This window comes from Malurus melanocephalus, unplaced genomic scaffold (genome assembly GCF_030028575.1).
Source record: "Malurus melanocephalus ecotype Western Australia unplaced genomic scaffold, MMel_1.1 scaffold_82, whole genome shotgun sequence".
Classification (NCBI taxonomy): domain Eukaryota; kingdom Metazoa; phylum Chordata; class Aves; order Passeriformes; family Maluridae; genus Malurus; species Malurus melanocephalus.
In genome coordinates, this window is record NW_026623314.1 from 243,127 (window position 1) to 262,918 (window position 19,792).

The window sequence follows — 19,792 nt, forward strand, 5'->3', positions numbered from 1 at the left end:
GTGGTGGGGCGGGATCGGGCACCGGGAAGGGACGCTGTGCCGCGGCTCAGGCTCCGCTCGGGTAAGCGGCGGGCGAGCTCTYCATTCTCGCTGCTGTGGCGCTCTGAGTGCAGCTCCGAGCGGGCACCGCCGCGCTCCGGGCCCGCGTTGCCGCCGGCGCGGGGAAGGCCCCGGGCGGGTGCGTGAGGCGGAGGCGGCCCGGCCCGGCCCGGGGTCCGGCCTAGCGCTCGGTGCCGCTGTGGGCGCGGGGTTGGGCGGGCAGGGAGGGCYCTGGGCGATCGCGGACAGCGGGGTCCGGCGGTGGCCGCCTCTGAGGTCCGGCTCTGGTGTGTCCATGACCGCCCGGAGGTGCTGAAGGCGGCCGCCTTGGGGACGACAAGGGAGTAATGCATGTGGAGAGATTACCAGAGTGTAGGAATATGTGGAGAGGAGGCGCAGACAGGATGTTTTCCGTGGGACCCAGTGCCAGGACAGGGTATAGACTGAAACACGGGAGGRTCTCTATGGGAAGCACCAGATGGGAATGATATGCCCGGGCACAGGTGKTCAGGATAGGCTTATAGAGTCTCTCTCTATCCTTGGAAACATTCAAAAGATCTGGATATGAGCCTGGGTAGCTGGCTCCAGCTGGCTCAGCTTTAGCAGGAGGTTGGTCCARATGACCTGTAAAGGCCACTTCCGACCTTAGCTGTTCTTATGATAACGAGCTTTTAAGTCAGTGAAACTGTAGTTTATTAAATTGCCGTTGTCATTCAAAATACAACTTGCTATTKGTAACATCCATAACAGCAAAGCAGTTTGGTTTACTGCACATTTCTTACCTGACATTACTACAAATTGAATGAGTTTTGAACAGTAAAACTTAGCAATTGAAGYTTTGTGTGGTAAATTTCAGGCCTCTGCGTGATTTTTCCAAACAACAAACAAGTGATCCAGGATCATGCCACAGACTGCACAACAATTAGTGAAAACTCCAATGAGACAGCATGTCATTCCTACAGCAATTCCCCTTTTCTGTTACTTCCATTTTGCACTGTAAAGTTTTGGTGAMTTTTGGGTGAAATGCTGGAAATAGCTGCAGTTGACAGAAAGCTTTTTCCTAAAAATTGTGCAGATAATGCAATAAACATTATTTCAAGACAGTAGGACACAGAAAAGACCTTTATTGTAGACAGTGGTTGTAATTATTTTTAAAACCATGTGATCTGTTTTGGTTTTTTGTTTTGTCTGTTGTTTGTTTTTTAAGCAGATATTTCTTAATCAGCTAAAATGGTTTCAAAGAAGAAGAAGGAAGTTCAGGTGGAGGCATTCTTTCTTGATCATCATCAGCTTGAAAACCTTCAGAGTAAGTAGAGTGTTTCTCTGAACTAACATGTGTTTTCTCTTGCCTTTTAGTAGCTACTGAAATTGATCTGGTGTTTTTGCTTGTTATGTTTTATTTCTAGTGGTTTTGCTTTGTGAATTTCATGTGTGTTTTCTCTGCTGTGGTTTATTTTTATTTTGTAATGACTATGACTTCTTACCTTGGCAGAGTTAAAAAAATCCTTCAAAACATCACAGCTTTGATTTGAAAACTCTTAACTTTGTTTTATCTTTGGTATTAATGTAGTAGGAGGTCCTAATTGTGATCCCACTTGCAGGCCTCCAATTCAGTGATATCTGAAGTACTAGCCTTAATGCATGGGATAGCCSTGAAATTCCAATATTCACAGAATGATTGAGGTTGGAAGGTTTTTCTGGAGGTCATTATCCCAATCCTTGTGGTTTCTGTAGTTAAGTTGTTTCAAAACTACTATTCAAATAGTGTTTTCTTTTGTGGGGATTTTTTTTGTTTGATGAGAGAAACTTYCACTGATATTTACTGTAAAAAGCCSAAAAMCARGTARTATAAGATTTGTATACTAAAGTTACTGTGAGGTAGCACTGTTGAGGTCTCACCTGGAATGCTGCTCCCAGTATTTGGTTCCCCAGTACAATAATAACTGTCACAGCCCTCCAGTGAAGGGCTAAGATGATGAAGGGCCTGGAGCATCCCTCCTATGAGGAAAGRCTAKGAGAGCTGGGACTCTTTGGGCTGGTGAAGAGAAGGCTCAGGTGTATCTTTGCAATGTGTAAAAAGTACCTGAAGGGAGGACATAAAGGAGGCAGAGTCAGTGTTTTTTTCTGTGCTGAAAAGTCATAGGACAGGAAGGCATGAGCACAAACTGAAACACAGAAGATTACCTTCTGTGTAAACATTTTTTTAATGTGAGGGGAAACACTTTTCTAATGTGAGGGCAACTGAGGACTGGTACAGCTTCCATAAGGAAGTTGGGGAGTCTCCAGCCTTGGAGCTATTCGGAAACCATCTGGCCRTGGTCCTGGGCAGCCAGCTCCAGGTGACTCTACTTGAGCAGTGGGATTGGACCAGATGACCTCCAGAGGTCCCTTCCAGCTGTGCTTTGATTTTGTGACAATGATCATACTGCAGATGAGGCCTACTAATATGTTCTAGTGAAACTGTTCTTTTTTTCATTTGTTAGGTTAAAAGAATTGTGTTAAGTTGTTGTAAGGTGACTTAAGTTGTTGAAAGAGGAAAAACCCCTAAGAATTAAGCAGTCACTTCTTATAAGTTAYGTATTATTTATACTACTTACTGTAATTCCTTCATTAAAAAGAACTCTTCTTCCAAATACAGGGTTTTCAAAGGCTGAAGAGCAAAACCTGGCATCTCTGCTTCTGCAGTGTGCACAGTTGAGAAATGGCATCCAGCAGATCCAGTGTATTAAACAAGTACGGTTTCAYTGTTAACGTGGTTTTTGGTAACTGACAGTGTGTCCTGTGTGCTGTTAATGGAAAGTACAGCTCTAAAATAAACTTTTAATGTTTTGTGCATTCCTGGAAATGCATAAAAAGCAGTTCTTGCTTCTGCACATGTRTCAGTGGTAGAAATGTAGTTCTAGTATTTAAGTAGTGAAGGCCACAGTTACTGAAAATGGTAGAAGGCAAGTTATATCAGGTTTCCTATTTTGTATGTATATTTTTTGGTTTTAGAGGTGTCCTTGGAACATTATTTAAAACTTGAAACTCGAGGGGAAATGGTGAAGAGTGGACAGTTTTGCATTGTATATTTAAATGAGAGGAAAATCTGCCACTATTCAAGATGGTATATCCAGAGTTCTTTTGTTCATCATGTGTTCTTTTGATTATAGATTATACCATTGGTGAAGCAGATGGATCAGAACTCTGCAGGTGATCCCATGGTTAAAGCTTGTTTGGATGTTTTGGGAGAGATGTATTTTTCACTGGGTGCGAAGAATCCTTTGAAGAAAGTGTTGGCAAGGTAAAGAATTGAGTTGTAAGYTCTTTTTAAAAAATGCTTTCCTTACCTTCAAGTCAGTAATTTGTCATTTGCTGCAAATGGTGTAATGTGAATACTGAAAATTTGCAGTACTAACACGTGAACATGTACTATTTTTCTTTCTTGCTTGGTTAAAAACCTTAATTATAAATAACATGTCATTGGATAAATGACTTCCAAGTGAAGCATTATTTTGATTTATTTTATTACTGGAAAGACAACATAGTGTGTAATTAGCAATTAGAACTTTAAAATCCAGTGTTAGAGTAGAAATTTAAAMTACAAAATCTCAGCTTTGTCAAGAGAAGACAGTTCAGAGGAATCATAACTGTGGTTTCTTGTGCCTGTTTTTATTGAAATTAATTTTTTCTATTACACAATTACTGCTGTATTTTTTTAGTGAATTTATTATAGCTTCAACATTTTTTAATGTTCCTTTCTTTTTCTGAAAACATTCTTTGTCCTGCTGAGATGCAGGGTTTCCATCCTGTATTTGATTGCAGACCACCCCAAAGCTGTGCACCCCTTTGACAGGTTTCCTAGCTGCAAAATGACAACGTACATGTTCATTTTAAAACAGATGATGTTTTCATGCAGGAAGAAACATCTGTCTGTGTATTGGAGTTTTAGCTGACATTGTTTTTGGTCGAGTGGATGTTGAACACCTCAGTAAAACCAAACTAAATGTGCTGTTTCTTCCTGTTGCAGTTCACTGAATGGTCTTCCTGAACAGTTGATGGTGTCAGCTGTGCAAAGCTTTGTGTGCTGCCTTCGGGAAGAACTGAAAACCACAGATGTGTATTTGTACAGAAAAGTGCTGGACAACCTTGCTTGTTGTATGGAGGACTTCAGCTTAGGTACAGTGACACCTGGTTAAACTTGCTCAGCGTGGGTTTGCACCCTGGTGCCACACTTGGTAGTAATGTTTGCAGTTATGTAAATTAGATAGTACTGGCTAGTATTGTATACTTAATATGTATTTTCTTTCTCCTAGGCAGAGCCACTATTAAGAACCTGTTTGAAGAAGGTAAAGTTGTATTTATAGTAAAACAAGCTTTGCTACAGATTATGGCGGGAGGGATATATGTGAAGAAGGGACATGAAGTAGGCATGCAGATCTATCAGGTCTGGTTTCCTCCTGGTTAATTATCAATAAGTAGTATCCTCATGCGATACTTTTTTTGTGAAAGACAATAATTTGTACCTTTCATTTCCAGGAGTCAGTTTTGCTTTACTGGGCAGCCCCAGATATAAATCTGAGACTGTACCAGTCAGTGATATTGGTAGGGAGAATCAGTATCTCACATCACAGGATTGGGCCAAATGGGTTGGACACTTACTTTGTACCAAATTGTTACAAAACAGCTTGAGATATTGCTTTAGCATTGCTTGTATTTGTCTGCACTGAAGCGTCAGCTTAATTTGTTGGTGGAATGGAAGAATCACTGCTGTATGGTTAACTGTTCATTGTGGCTGGGTATGATGTGTATGTGTGATTGCTTTGCTGGAAATTTTCTGTTCTATTTCTCTTGTAAGTAAATTCATACCATAATTATTTTCACTAGTTCTTCAGTTTCTGCAGAAGTCACTACTTGACATACCGGAAGAAAACAGGCAAGTGAATTCAACAGAAGCTCTGTTTTATGTCATTTTATTTCACTCTTGCAAGATAATTTGGTTTGGTTTGAAATATCACGTTGATGGCCATATATTGATGAAAGATGGGAATATAATTTTACAGTGATACAAATTTTAAATAAAAAAGCCCTATGTATTAGTTTCTTTTGAGGCAATATGATGATATAAGGGGGTAAGGCACTGATACTGTGTTAGAGCTACTACTTCTAAGGGAGGCCTTGGAGTTGTGTTTTTACTATCTGAACTGTAACTAAAAAGTGTAATTAAGAGATACTCCACCTGAATTTTGTAAGACTCTTTCACATTCCAYGAGTGTTTAAATCAGTATTTATATACTTCACATTTTCCAGCRTTTGATAAAGTGAGGCTTCTTCACTGTGGTCTCTCATTGTGTACCCAGAGGAGAAGTGTGTTTGTTATCAAAACTGGAAGTTTTGATATTTTCTATCTTCATGTTAGAAGAAAGTCGTATCATAGAAATATGCTTTGTACAAGGAGGAACTACTTGAAAAATTGGAAGGAAGCAGCAATGCATTCTGTTGGCTTTTTCACAGAGTTCCTGGAAAAGTTCACCTATGCTCAGGCAGAATCAGATGAATGAAAGTTTGTCAGAGGAACCTGCAACAAATGTAGCAGAATTTGTCATTTTTGTTCGTTAATTTCATGTTAACAGACTACCCTTGAGTCTGCTCATTGTTTTCCTATAGTTACATACCTGATCAACTCAAGCAATACCTTAGTTTTTACCATTAATTATGTCTGAAGTTGGCAGAATATGATTTGCTGGGAATGGTGAAGAGCGGTTTCAATTTCTTTTTTGTGTGCTTGCTTGTCTTCTTCTTTCCACAGAAAGAATCATGGAAATCGTATTGTTCAGAGTCAACTGATGCACGATTTACTGATAGCCATTAAAGTTTCAATGATGCTTATACAGAAATTGCAAGAAAATATTCAAGGAAGTCTCTGGAAACACAATGAATCTTTTGTCTGGCGAAGTATGTGTAGTCTACTGAAAAGTTCCACAAACTTCTTAATGGATGGTAAGTTTAGTAATGTAACATTCAAACCCTAATATTTTTAGTAACTCAGTCTTGTTGTCTTTGTAGTAAACAACCTATATGTATAAAAACTTAGTCTAGCTTGCATGRAAGTTGAACTACTAAGATAAATGGGAGTGGGAGCAGTAGTTGGTCTTTTGGGGAGTTATGATTTGTGGATTGCAGTTTTAGACTGTACAATTTAACTTGTCCCACTACAAAAAATAAGGTTAATGCTGTTATTAATAATTCAGAAACTAACAAATGCTTTTGAGAGTCACCAAATTTTGAGAGTCAGAAATATATACACCTCTATGAAATATACTGTTATGGGCACACTATAACTAGTAGTGTTTTCTTCTGAAACAGATATTGTTGTACAGTGGAATTTAACATRTATCAATAGGCTCTGCCTCAGCCCTCCTTGCCTTGGTGGGCAGTCTAAAGTTTTCTTTTTTAAAAGATTTTAGCAGTTTCTTATTATAATGTAGCATAAAGTTGTTAATATTTKCTATCAAGGTGGACACTGCAGATTTGTGATTTTATATCTACAAGTGTAGCGAAATTCAATACCATCTTTTATAATTTTGATACATAGTTCTAGCACACAGTGTTTGCTGCCTTCTAATGTAAAAYATCTTTGTAGCAATGCTCCTGCAGACTGTTCAAACTACCTCGGGACTGGCTGTTATTCTGTTTACCAAAGCAATGTATGAACCAGCTGAGGAATTACCTTCCCTGGTAAGTGTATTTCTTGGCTAAAAACTGTGCATTGTCATGGTGTTATTAATCTGTACTCAGTGTTGTCTGGAGGCTTTACTGATATGGATGCCAGGGCTTGCCAGCCTCACTATCAGTCCTTAGCTGCAGTATAAATCCTTTCTTCTTTCTTTGCTATTATGAAATAAGACTTGGGTTTTGAATTTGAGAAAATTCTATGTGCAAGAAATCTCTTCAGGTTTTCTAAGCTATGCACAAAATAGCTTTTCTGCTGTGCTGAGATGCTATAACAGGTGCTATTTTGCTGTTTCAGATCAGTGCCTTGCTCCTTGGGACAGTGGAACCCTCAGGTGTGCCAGAGTGGTTCTTGAGGCAYTGTGGGGTTCTATGCATGGCAAAACTCCCGGACTCGGTCCTGCTCTTCCTTTGCCACGGAGCACTGGCTATGCTGGATTGGAAGAATGGCAGCATGGGTGAAAATGGAGAGAAACTATTATTAGATATTRCATCGGTCTTGTTGTCCTTGAGTTCAGAGTAAGTTTGTGTTTTGTGTTGTTTCATGTTTGGCAGGAGAGATTTATCTTTTGATTCCTATTTTTGCATGACCCCTGTAGTCCTGGTGAATTATCTCTGATACTTTCAGTGTAATGATAACTAGATTTGCCATAAATCATGCAGTCTTTTAAATGTATTCAAATAAACTCTGTAAATTTGAAAAACAGAATTTTGAAAAACAGAATTTTTTTGCGAACATAGTTCTAAATTTTGAATTTTTCTTGCATGCTAAAATAAAATTCTGTTTCTAACATGAATAAGATTAATTTATGAATTCCCTTATGGTAAGGTGTGTCAGTATCAGTTCTGATGTAGATAGATAAACTTTAGTTTCAGGACATCATGTCCTGTCTTTCTGAAGGCTCAGAAGAAAGCAAAGTGTGCCAGTGAGTGGAATATTTGAAATGAGTTTTAGTTGGGTTTTTTTTCTGGCTGCAAGCATTGACTGCTTGCATCTAATGGCCCACCAGCATTATTGAATTGGAGATCAAAACATGTATTCAGCCCAACCTTTGATCGTGCCATGGATGGCAGTTTTTTTTGTTTTGTTTTTGCACAGTATGACACTCAGTTCTGATGGTTTCATATGGCAGTGAAATTTTTTCCTTACATTTTCAAGAAGCATGCAACAACAAAATGCTGCATGAATGTTAGTAGGTGCATGGTATTTTTTTTCTTTATTTTTGTGGGGCCTTTATGGTTTCTTTTCCCCGTTGTTAGGGGATTTAGCTACAATCACTTAATAGCACATCTGGTAACTAGGCATGTACTTTGCAACATCCTGTTCATCACTTCTGTGTTCTTTCCTTTTCTTCCAAGAATGGCTTGTGTCTTCTAATCTGTTTTCATGCCAGGTAAAGGAATGTGATGAGTAGTTATTCTGAAATACCAAATTAATTTTTTTTGTAAAAATTGAAAGGTGAAAATAATTAACTTTTTTTAAAATTTGTTCTTTTCAAAAGGTTAAAAGAATCCAGTGTGGCAACATCTTTGTCTAGAACCCTTGCTATTTGGACTAATTCAGCAATGGCTGCCCTCGTTTCAGGCTCTCCAGATCTAAAAATCAAACTTAATGGGAACTCAGATGTAATTGGGAAGCTGCTGGAATACATTTATACACACTGGGACCACCCTCTGGACGCCATCAGACATCAAACCAAATTGATATTCAAGAATCTTCTTCAGATACACCAAACCACCATTGCTGGATCCAATGAAAAATCAGACCCATTCTTTGCAAGGCTGATAAAGCATTTACTAAGCTTGGATTGGCATGTAAAAGGAAAATATGCTTCTCTTGGCTCTCTGGTGGAGTGTGTGGGCACTGAAAATATACTGCAGTTGGACAGAACAATTCCAGTACAAATCTTGGATGTGATGAATGATCAGTCTCTTGCACCTTATGCCAGTGATCTTCTGGAAACCATGTTTACAAATCACAAGGTCCATTTTACTGTGAGTTGTCAAGAAGGCACCTGGATTGACCAGTGGCATAACATSTGGGTTTCTCCTCTTCTAGTAATACTGTGTGAAGGGAACCATGACCAAACTACTTATATAATAGATTACTATTTACCAAAATTGCTCAAATGTAACCCTGACAGTCTGAGCTACATGATTAGAATTCTTCAGGCCTCTGCAGATGCTAATCTGGGTAAGAAAATAAACTTTGTATTTGTAATTTTAAAAAAAAATAATCTCAGCCATGTGATTTTTGATCCGTTATTATTGTTAGGATTAATTTGGGAGAAAAATTCCAGATGATTATTACTGCTATTAGTATTTCAAGGTGAMAGTCATAATAATAATGTGTGTCTTCATGCCATGAGCAAAATAATGAGTATTCCTTYTGTGAGTGCCTTATGGTTCTCTTTACATGCCAGGGTTTGTTGCATATCTATATTTTCTACTACTGTTTTTCTTTTACTTCTTACACAGGTGTGTCCAGTAATAGATTGGGKTTTGGTTTTCTTTGCAAATATGTGGATACAAGATTTAGGATTCTCTTGTAGTGTTGAAGTAGTTTAGTGTGATTCTAAAATAATGGCTTGTGAGACCTCTCAAGGTCCTTTTTTCATATGACATATTTGAGATGAAGCTTTTTGGGAACCAGRTGATTTAGAACTAGTTTAATGTATAGCAGAACTGTCTTTTGTGATCTATGGAGTATAAATAAAAAGGGGTAGGGGCAGGTCATCTGTTGGGAGTTTCTGACAAGCGTTGCAAATAGTACATTGTTGTGTTAAACTGTAATTATTACTAATTTTCATTTCCTTTAGGCTCTTGCAGTACTAGAGGAGCCCTTGGAGCATTAATGGCATGCCTGAGAGCAGCCAGGGCTCACGGACACCTGGAACTTTCAAATATCATGAGCAGTGGCCTTGTATCCACTGGGTGTATAAAACAAGGTCTAGTTCATCAGCACAGCCAGGTAAAAGCACGACTTTTTATGCTTGTTTTGAAATTAGAGCAATTGCTTTGATCCTGATGACAGTGTCAGCRTTGTATGAAAACAAAGGTGCCATCACAGGTTCCAGTAACTCTTTGGTGATTAACTTGGCAATATCTTTCAGGTTTGCATTGATGCTTTAGGTTTACTTTGTGAAACCCATCGTTCTACAGAAATTGTGTCTCTGGAAGAAATGCAACTAATTCAATTTTTTATGTTGTACAACTTGAACAACCAATCTCCTTCCATAAGGCAACAGATAATTTCTCTTCTGAGAAAGGTAATTGSAAACTGTAAGCGATGTCTAATGTGCCTCTTGTGTTAGTTACAATAACATTAAAAAAAATAATTAGTATGTTACAAAGTTGATCATCAGAAGATGTTTATGGCAAAAGAAGGCAGTGTGGAAAGAGAAAATAATTGAGATGGGGGGAAAATGAGGGAGTCAGTTTGGCAAAAAAAAACAAAAGAGAAATCCCATCTCTTTCCTTTCTTACGTGGTGCAGACTGAGAAATCTGAGTTGGAAAAATTGTGCTAGATGGAAGTGTGATAAGAAATGTAATATTATTTGTGGGTAGTAAAAGAGGTGGAGGACTTGCTTCTGAAATGAGTCAAACTTTTATTTAAGAGACACTGAGGCTGCGGAAATTATCTACATTGAGTTTTCTTTATGGATGAACATATGTTCCACAGAAARTAAGGTGGGCATGCATTTAGGGAGGGAGATGGTAGAAGGTGTTGAAGATACAGAGGGAGGAGAGAAAAAAATGGTCAAAAGAGAGATGGGAAGCAAAATCTTGGGTTTGGAGTGGAGAGGGAAGGATCTGTTCTGTGTTACACTGTATGCAAACTTCCTAAAAATTATAAGCAGTATGATTTGGAGAAATAAGCTGGAAATGTGCCTATCATTTTCGCTGTCAGTGATTCTTGTCTCACCTATGTTTTGCTTTTGTTTTAAAAGTTATTTTGCAGGATACAAGAAAGTTCTCAAGTGCTTTATAAATTGGAGCAAAATAAAACCAAGCAAGAATTCTTTGAAAATGCAACTAAAATGCCTCCTTTGAGAATTTTACAGCAATATAAAGTAAGTAGACTGCTAGAGATGCAGATAATAGGGGTGGAGTAGCATTTCAGAAAGTACATTGTTCCTGAGCACCACTGGGTAAGTTAGGCTGTGTGTGTGTGGTAGGCAATAGTGCAGTGCAGAGGGATAAAACCTGTAAAGCCAAACAGTGCTGAGGAGCTTGTCCATTATGATCCYCTTATGCAAGTTAATTTTGACTAAATGTAGTTGATGAAATGAATGCCCATGAGTATTTGGAGGGTGTCTTTAAGGTAAATTCTTTTCAAAACCAATAAAGGTTATTTTCTGTTGCTCTGTGCTCTGTGATACGCATTGAAACAGCAGTAAGCGAGGAATGGCATATGTATCCTTAATAAAAAAAGAAAAAATTGGGATAAATGTCCTGACCTCTGTTGGCCATTTAGTAGTGCACTTTAAATGGTGTGTCTTACTTGGACTTAAAACGGGGAGCAGTTGAGCTTCAGTCTTTTTCTAGGTCTCCAGAATAGTCAGTGAAGGAGAGAATGAATGATGGAAACTTTAACATGAAGACATATTTTGTATTTGTCTTTTTTATCTTAATTAAAGGTTCACATCATCAGTTTCTTTGTGTCAGTCAGTTCCTTGAGTTATGCTTTTCTTGGTCAGCTAATTTTCAAGATTTGATCCAATGGCTATCTTTTTGTTGGGGTGAGGAAGGGAAACTGTTGTATTTCAAAACCCAAATGATTGTCTTCACTGTTTAAGGAAAAAGAAACTTTGTCAGTACTGGGAATGTCAGCCTCCCATTTTTCCAAAATTAACTCTAAAGTCATAATTTTYGGGGTAAAGCAGAATGTCCTGAATTCAGTTACTTAAGCTTTTGTTTGTAGGGCAACAAGTAAAGGGTCTTAATTTTTTGTGATTTTTTTCAGGATTTCATGTCATCTGTGTGTGCCAGACTTTTTGAGGTATTGTTTCCTGGTTCATCACACCCAACCAGGTTTTCTGCATTAAGTATTTTGGATTCAATAGCAGAAATATTTTCCRTTCCAAAAGGTGAGAAGCCTAATTTATAGACTGTAGGAATGGGAGATACTGAAGAATTTTCCAGCTTGTCAGTTTCTCTCTGAGGGTATTCTTAGTCCTTAATTTCTATGGCATTTTCTGGTTTGCTTTTATTTTACCTCAAGGGAGGATAGTAAGTTTTATTGGAAAAAGGAATATTGAAKTAAATGCAAATAGTTATGGCCTGTTGCACATCTTCTATAAATTTGAATTTTCTTGCATAGTCTGTTTGTTAGCAAGGTTTTTCAGTGTATTTTTGTTATAATGAAGATAACTTCTGGGCAAGTTTCAATGTATGTAATAACTTTACTCATTTTTCCTGTRCAAATATCTTGATAGTTTGAAATGCTTAGTTTGTGAAAACTCTTGATTGAAAAAGGTTGCACATCCTCGTGATATTATACTAAGTTAAAAAAAAAGTTTCATTGGCCAGTTAATGATCATGTGCTGCGGTTATTTTAATTTTTTTGGTGATGTTATGACAACCTTAATTCAAGAAGTATTTGTTAGAGCCTTGGAGTATTGATGATCTTGCAAAATCTTGTCTCTGGATTATATGGCCAACATAAAAGTATATTTTCAGTCTTAAATAGTAACATTTTTCTTTAAAGAAATGAGTTGTCTAAGATGACAGTTAATTTTGAGAGGAAATTAAAAAATTCTGTCTTGCTAAATAATTTCTCAAAAACGCTTGATAAGTGATAAATAAATAAATAAATAAAATTAATTTTATTATTATTGAGTATGCAGAATGTTGTTACTGCCTTTTTTAAAAATAGAAAGTTATCCTAAGTTGTTTATAATAACAGAGGATTTTATAAATTGGACATTACTGTTACAAAGGAGATTCAMCTGTTCTGTGCTGTATGGTGGTGCAGTTGTTTACATCTCAGAATTTCTGTCTTTACAGCATTAGGTCGAGTCACCAGAATTCACAACTCATTTCCATCTAAATTACAACAAAAAGAAATTGTAATAGCTTGCATTTTAGGGAATTATTCCTATATAAAATAACTCAAAACACCAAGCACCAAAATAAACTGAAGCTTTTGACCTCTTTTTTGAAAGGAATTATTTTCTAATATTATCAACTTACAGGAAAAGAATTTTTAGGCAAAACTAAATAAATAATATTTTCARTGCTGAATTTAATGGGAATATATGGGATTCTGSTTTTGGCAATAAGTTATTTTCTGTRTTACTAAGAGTAATTTTTTTGATAAGGTAATCCTTTTTTATTCCTAGCAGTAAATATGGCATTTTAAGACCTATTTAAAAAACTAATACTAAAATAATAAYTTAGCTAAATTTTTAATGCTGCTTTTAGTATAGCAAAGCAGAATCTGAAGATTATTACAATGCTTATTCTGCAAAGAGTTACAGCAAAACTATTTRAGGCATTTATTTCTTTGAACAGGTCAGACACAAGTTTTTCAGTTGGATCAGGAGATTGATTCTGCTCGTGTCCAAACTTTGATCCATTGTTTGGCCAGTACTTTTGAAGAAGTAAAAATTCTGGCATTTAGGCTTTTGATGAAACTTCGTGATGTTGCATTGAATTTACAGGTATGARCTTTCAAGAGTTTAGAGGGAGAAATGTTGTCAAAGATGAATGTTCTGTAGTATACCAGGTACTTGGGTTAGGTACAGAGCACGGTTCCTGAATCTTGGAAGTTGGGCCAAGTAGCCTGCAGTAATGTTCATCACTAACACCTGTATATTTTTATACAGCTTCTTGCCCTTACCAAAAAAGTCCTGTTTCACTGATGGATGAAGGAATTTGGGAAGTTCATTGGGTATGATTGTGAAGTATCAGAAAAATAGTTAATGCAAGCTCTTCGCTTAGCCATGACTTCCCTTTGTAAMTGATTGAGGACTTGGTTACTCTTGTGTTTGAAGAAGTTCAGCTCCCTGTTTCCTTTCTGAYTGATGATCAGATTTTATTATCTGATTTTTTTTTTGATTTCTCACAAATGTTGCCCTTTGATTTGATATTTGTCTGTGATAATGTTCTGAGAAGTTATTTTGAAATTAATTAGAGCAGATGAACAAATATTGCTTCCAAGTAAACTGTKCTTCTCTTTAACGTCCATTAGCAGATAAAACACACTATTTTGGGAAAAAAAAATCTTTTTCTGAAGTACAGTGTGATTGAATACCTCTTTATTAATGGCTGTCCCCATCCTCAATGTGTATGTAATTGTATCCTTGCTAAATTACRTGGATATGCGTGTTTTGAGTATAAGGTGATCAGTACACAAAATAAATGTTTCTTAAGAAAAACATAGCAGCAAACTTAATGAAAAGCAGGTTCTCAGATTCCAGGGTGGTAAGAAACTTAATTAAATCAGTCTGGAAGATCAATTAAATGAGTGATGTTACTGTTGTTTTTCTTTTTTTCAGGGTTCTGAAAATCTAGATCTTCTATTCCAAGTAGCAATGGATCTTAGCACAAGTACCAAGCCATACGATTGTGTCACCGCTTCCTATTTGTTGAGCTTTTTAGTACATCACGAAGGACTGCAGAACATTTGTTTAGGAAAGTGGCTTGAGCATAACCCCCAGATGAATGAAAACACATCAGTGAGTACAGTGGAGAAGAACACTTTGGCAGGTAGGGTTTTGGGGAAAAAGTTTTTTATGTTTATTGGAAGTTCACTGCTTTTTCTTAAGGCTTTTTGTAGGAGGCTTAGGGAGTAGGGATGCTTATTTTTAACAGGATTTTAAATACATTGTGTTTTACCGGTAAGAATCTAGGTGCTTTAGTAAGATCTTAATCTAGTCTTAAACTTTGTGTTGAGGCATTGAATATTCTAGAAGATGGTTTTTGTTATTATTTTGCCTGGTGACATTTGAAAGTGCTATGGGGGCCCAAATTGAAGCTGAGTGCATAAAGTGCAGGGAAGGAACCTCTGCTTCCCCTAARAGCTGGCTCACCCAGGGGGAAGGCAGCCATCGTTGATCTGTGTATGCTTCAATACTTGATGTTTGCAATGCTGCCCCTTGGAGCTCTGTTCACTTGGACTCATTTTTCGGGGTGATCTTCAGTCCTGTCCATACACATCCACAGTAACGAAGCTTTGTTCACATATGGAATATTTTTGTTTGGTTTAGTGCCCCTGGATGCAGGATGACAGTGCTCTAGATCAGGTTTGGCAAATTGCTTAATCAAGCTTCCTCCACATTGTGTAATCTTCACTAAAACTTAAATTCATAAATTCATTATTAATAAAACATTTTATATAATTTGTAGTGAACTCACTATTGTATTCTTTTTATGCCATTATTGGATTCTCTCCAGATCCTTATTAATACTTCATATGCAATGAAATTATAATTTTGAGACATGCTTGGGGTTGCCATAAGTGAAGGAAATGTGTGGATAACCTCATGTCTTGTTTCTCTGGGGTACCTCCTGCTCTTAGTGACCCATAGCTCCTTGTTAGGGTCTGTAATTTGTTGTGATTCTGGCACTGAGATGTCACAAGGTATAAATATAATTAAATAGGCATGTGTATCTTGAAAATGGGTCAGGTTTTTTAGTGGCAAACATAAAGTTCAATCTTTAATGCTCTGCTGTACTGATCATTGTATTAATGTGGCTGTAAGGGTGAAGTCTGACTTGCAGGATAAGGTAGGTCACTCCTTGTRACTTCATCATGAGCTGTGGGATTGTCCCTGAGCATAGGATGTGGGTTGTGCATTTCACAGCTGATATTTGATTCAGACAGACAGATTAAATTGACTATAAAAATATTGCTGGAATTTAGGTAGCTGAAAATCAATGGTAACTTATATTTCAGTGACAAARGAGGGAAAAGTATAATAAAGGAAATTGCTGTGCATTTTCTATTGAATTGTTGTGGAAACAGATTTTWCTTCTGATTCTTAGAGCAGTTTTGTTTTTTATAAAATACGGTATATGAATATATAATACAAATCTGTGCTTTAAAATATTTTAGTTRTCAAGCTTTTGTTGATGAATGTTGAAGAAGAAATACTCCAAGCCAAGAAGTCTCTGCTTCAAGCAGCAGCATCATTCCCMATGTATGGGAGAGTGCACTGTATAACTGGGGCTTTACAGCAATTATCCTTCAAGTAAGTAAAACATACTAAATAGGAAGYTGTAACTCCATAGTTAAATGCAGTGGAAGAGCTGTTCAGGAGACCATAAAAGCATGCAGTATTATTTATAAGGAAACTCAGCACGTGTGACTTTTAGAACTTTTTCTGGCTGCTGCCGTGTTTGATACTTCCTTTGTATGTGTTAAACTCAGCCTTAAGACTTTTCAATCTCTCCCTATTTATAGTTTTTATAAATATTGTTATGGAAGTSTTTGTAATTTTGGTTCTTTTAAATATAAAATTCTTTTTATGCATGTTGTGATGTGTTTTGGTTGTGATTTTTATTTTTTAATTTTTTTTTAAGTAACTTGACACTGGTATCTGAATGGAAGGAAGTGGTGAGCAGGCTCATTCTGATGTCATACAGTCTCTCTGCTGTAGTATCACCAGTAGTACAGAGCTCATCACCAGAGGGTCTTATTCCAATGGACAGTGATCCAGGTAAAGGGACAAATAGAGCCCCAAAAGATTTCTTTTAAAATCTGATGCTCCTAAAAGTCTCTTTGTCTTGTAGTCATTCAGAACTAGAGTGAGCACCCCTCCCTTTCAGCTTCTCWTTTTATGTCATAATCTTAAGTCACTCTTAATTTCTGATAAACTTGTCTTGACTTCTTCACTATAAAAAAACACAAACATTGCAGATTGTGTTGTTGCATCTCATTGAAAACAGGGGACTTTAAATTGTGTTTTTCTTCCTTAATCGTTCTAATCATAGAACCTTACAGTGTTTTGGTGGGATTTTTTTAAATGCTAATAGCTTTCCTTTCTAATTGTACACCCAAATGAATTACATCAGTATAAAGAACGGGAAGTAGAAGACAAAACTATCTTGAATATCCCTCTTGTTTAATATGCAGAAAGTGCAGGTCGYCTGCAGATGATTCTACATGAGATACAACCACAGGACACGAATGATTATTTTAYGCAAGCAAAAATTCTGAAAGAACCCTGCAAAGAAGAATCTGAAAAGCTGACTGGCCAGGCGCCAATGGAAAATACTTGCACAGAAATTAGAGGTAAATCCAAGGCTATATTAGTAATWAAATAAATGTATTTTTTATAGAGCCAGCATTTTATGTGGATGACCAGTTGGAAATTACTTGCTTGTGTAATGTTTCAGTTCTTACCCATTAGATGCTCATTATCCAGGATATGGTTTTAAAGACTAATTCAGCRTGTTTCTGGAAGACTGTGATTAATTTCTCTTAAGAAACAAGTGACAATTAATTKTTTGGATATTGGCCTAGATTCTGTTGCCTTAATTGCACTGATCAGATAATCTTGAACACCTTCTCTATCAAGCARTGCCTCTAATGCATTTCTTGTTGAAAAGCGTTAACTGTGATTTTCCTCTTCAGTATACACAAGGCTGGTGAACAATATGTTCATGTAATACAGTCTGTTGCATGAAATTAAATAAGCAGAAGCTTCAGTTTGAAAGATTCCAGTGGTAAAATGTTAGGTAGTATTTATCTGTTTTAATGAATAGCAGCCATGAAATCGAACCTTACAGTGATAAAGAAATGATAAACTTTGGCAAAGTTTTTGGTAAACTTCTTTAGTGTGGGCCAGAATAAATCTATAGAATATCCGTACACTTTTTAATTTAGTCGTTTATGCAAGCTCTTGAACTTCCTTTCCCCGGTTTTTCCTGTGTTTAAAGTAGTTTGGTGGGGCCGTGTGKTTTGTTTCATGAGAAGACGGGGGCAATAAACACGTGCAAGTGCCGCAGTGTCCACCAGGTGGCGGCGGTGCGCCACAAACGCGGTGCCTTGGCCGGGYCTCAAAGATGGAGATGTTTCCATAGCTCGGTGTGCAGGTAAACACCAGTTGCGACCGAAACACCTCTACTCTTTAAAATACCACTTCTCTGGTAAAATGTTATACTGCAGCCTTTCCCGAGTGCAAGAAAGTACAGCAAGTGTTGAGGAGGGAAAGCAATTAGGATTTTCAAGACTGAATTGTATTTTGGGTAGGCAAGTTTAGAAACCTTTTCATAGTTAATTGTGTTTTGTAAGGCATTCAAGCTAAGTGAACTTTAAATTACACATCTACATCTGAGAACCCTGAGTTAAACTAATGCTTTTTTGTTTTTCTGTTTTTAAGGCAAAGACAGGCAAGCGTGTGATGTCACAGCTCAAATGGTTCTTGTATGTTGTTGGAGAAGCATGAAGGAAGTATCTCTGCTCTTAGGGACACTGTGTAAACTTTTGCCTACACAGACTACATCTGAACCTTCAGATGGGTTGATTACTGTAGAACAGGTAGGGAAGTAATTTTTATTATAAAACTTGCAATTTCTGCTTGGGTGGTGGTGAGGTGAAGGCAGTTTTCAGAAAATCTCCTTCTTCTATTTGGGAAAAGTTGGAGGGTTTAAATTTCTTTTAATTGCCATGATCTCAGGTTTTCTTTGTTTATTATACTTGGTTTTCAGTCTTGTTTTGATCAAGTGCTATTCAGAAAGCATAGCTACAGTAAAAAAAAGTAAGTGAAGAAATTATTATACATAACTGACAAACTCATTCATTCTAATTTTATTGGGTTATTTATGAGATGTGTGCTGTGTTTAGGGATACCAATGCCTGCCTCCTTCCCTCCCCTTTGTCTCTCTCTCTGTCAGGATATATTAGTCACTAATTGAATTGCTAAAAAATCTTCAAAACTGACTTAATATTTAAAGTTTTTTGTGTCATTCTGACCTCTACATATTTGGATTCTATTCAAAGCTCTTCCTTAATTAAACTTCAAAGTCAATAGTTCTGAAAGTCAAACATGCTGACTAGGCTTAGTCTTGTCCTCCTATCCATTATTATGAATAATTTGTATGTAGTGTGACTGTCTTTTTTCTCCAATTTTTTTTKATTTAAGAAATCAGAAATGTTAATATGCCATCTGGGTTTCTTGCAGAATGTTGAGTTCAGTGTTTACAAGAAATTAGATTACCACAGGCATTTATTTGGGAAATATTTTGTGTTTATTAAATTTCAGTTTTTAATTGATGACCTTTTCATTTCCATATGTTTTCAACAAAACCAGTCTGCATGGAAGACTGAAATATGAAAGAACAACTACTTCCAAAACTCTTTTTTTTTCTGACAGAAAATACTCCTTTAGTTTTTCCTTAGGTGTTAGAACTAAAATAAATAATAGTGTTATGCACTCCAGGTCTTATTTCGTATCTAATGTTGTGGTGTCATGGAAATAGTGTTGGTATCTTTATTCTTGTATTGTCTCCAGTCCTCATGTTTTCATCTGGTTAACAGCTGTGCTTCTATTGTTGCAGGGGTCTGGAGGGCAGATGAGAGACAGATATGCATTTCCACCATTATGTTCCTTAATCTGCACCAAGTCAAATAGGATTTGGTGTTTTAGAATGAGTCGATTCTAACTGTAGCACCTCTCTTTTTAGAAAACATACATTAATAGGTGCCCTTTCAGAAATAATACATTATCAAGGAAGGAGCTGGACTTCAATGGTCCTTGGGTTCCCTTCCAGATGAGGATTTTCTGTGGTTCTATGAAGATATCTTCTTTTCCTATAGATACCTCTTAAGATATCTTCAGATATCTTCAGGTATTTGTGCTTCAGATATCTTCCAGTAAAACAGAATGCCTGCATTCTAATTTGAAGAATGCTAATTAATGAGAAGTCAGTTGGAAATCCAAGTTTTCCTCAGGCTTGCAAGGAAATACACAAAGAATTACAATTTGGCTTAATGCCAAACAAATACTATGGRCATTTTCTCTCTACTTTTTGTAACTTTAAGCCATTACCCTATATTGTCCAAAAAAAAAAAAGTGGGAGACCTCATCAGAA

General features: G+C 36.9%; 1 protein-coding gene across 1 annotated transcript in view; it reads left to right on the top strand.

Annotated features, from left to right (window-relative positions):
* The window catches only part of THADA (THADA armadillo repeat containing), a 154,811-nt gene continuing 135,019 nt past the window's right edge, over positions 1 to 19,792 (top strand). Inside the window, exons 1-21 of the mRNA XM_057367662.1 lie at positions 1 to 61; positions 1,250 to 1,345; positions 2,678 to 2,772; positions 3,192 to 3,322; positions 4,049 to 4,197; positions 4,335 to 4,367; positions 4,906 to 4,958; positions 5,832 to 6,018; positions 6,662 to 6,756; positions 7,049 to 7,269; positions 8,253 to 8,944; positions 9,570 to 9,721; positions 9,864 to 10,019; positions 10,702 to 10,824; positions 11,718 to 11,841; positions 13,268 to 13,416; positions 14,254 to 14,464; positions 15,813 to 15,948; positions 16,280 to 16,416; positions 16,833 to 16,991; positions 18,082 to 18,239. Of these exons, the coding sequence (XP_057223645.1) occupies positions 1,270 to 1,345; positions 2,678 to 2,772; positions 3,192 to 3,322; positions 4,049 to 4,197; positions 4,335 to 4,367; positions 4,906 to 4,958; positions 5,832 to 6,018; positions 6,662 to 6,756; positions 7,049 to 7,269; positions 8,253 to 8,944; positions 9,570 to 9,721; positions 9,864 to 10,019; positions 10,702 to 10,824; positions 11,718 to 11,841; positions 13,268 to 13,416; positions 14,254 to 14,464; positions 15,813 to 15,948; positions 16,280 to 16,416; positions 16,833 to 16,991; positions 18,082 to 18,239 (3,237 nt within the window). The 5' untranslated portion in view covers positions 1 to 61; positions 1,250 to 1,269. The remainder of the gene's footprint in view (positions 62 to 1,249; positions 1,346 to 2,677; positions 2,773 to 3,191; positions 3,323 to 4,048; positions 4,198 to 4,334; positions 4,368 to 4,905; positions 4,959 to 5,831; positions 6,019 to 6,661; positions 6,757 to 7,048; positions 7,270 to 8,252; positions 8,945 to 9,569; positions 9,722 to 9,863; positions 10,020 to 10,701; positions 10,825 to 11,717; positions 11,842 to 13,267; positions 13,417 to 14,253; positions 14,465 to 15,812; positions 15,949 to 16,279; positions 16,417 to 16,832; positions 16,992 to 18,081; positions 18,240 to 19,792) is intronic.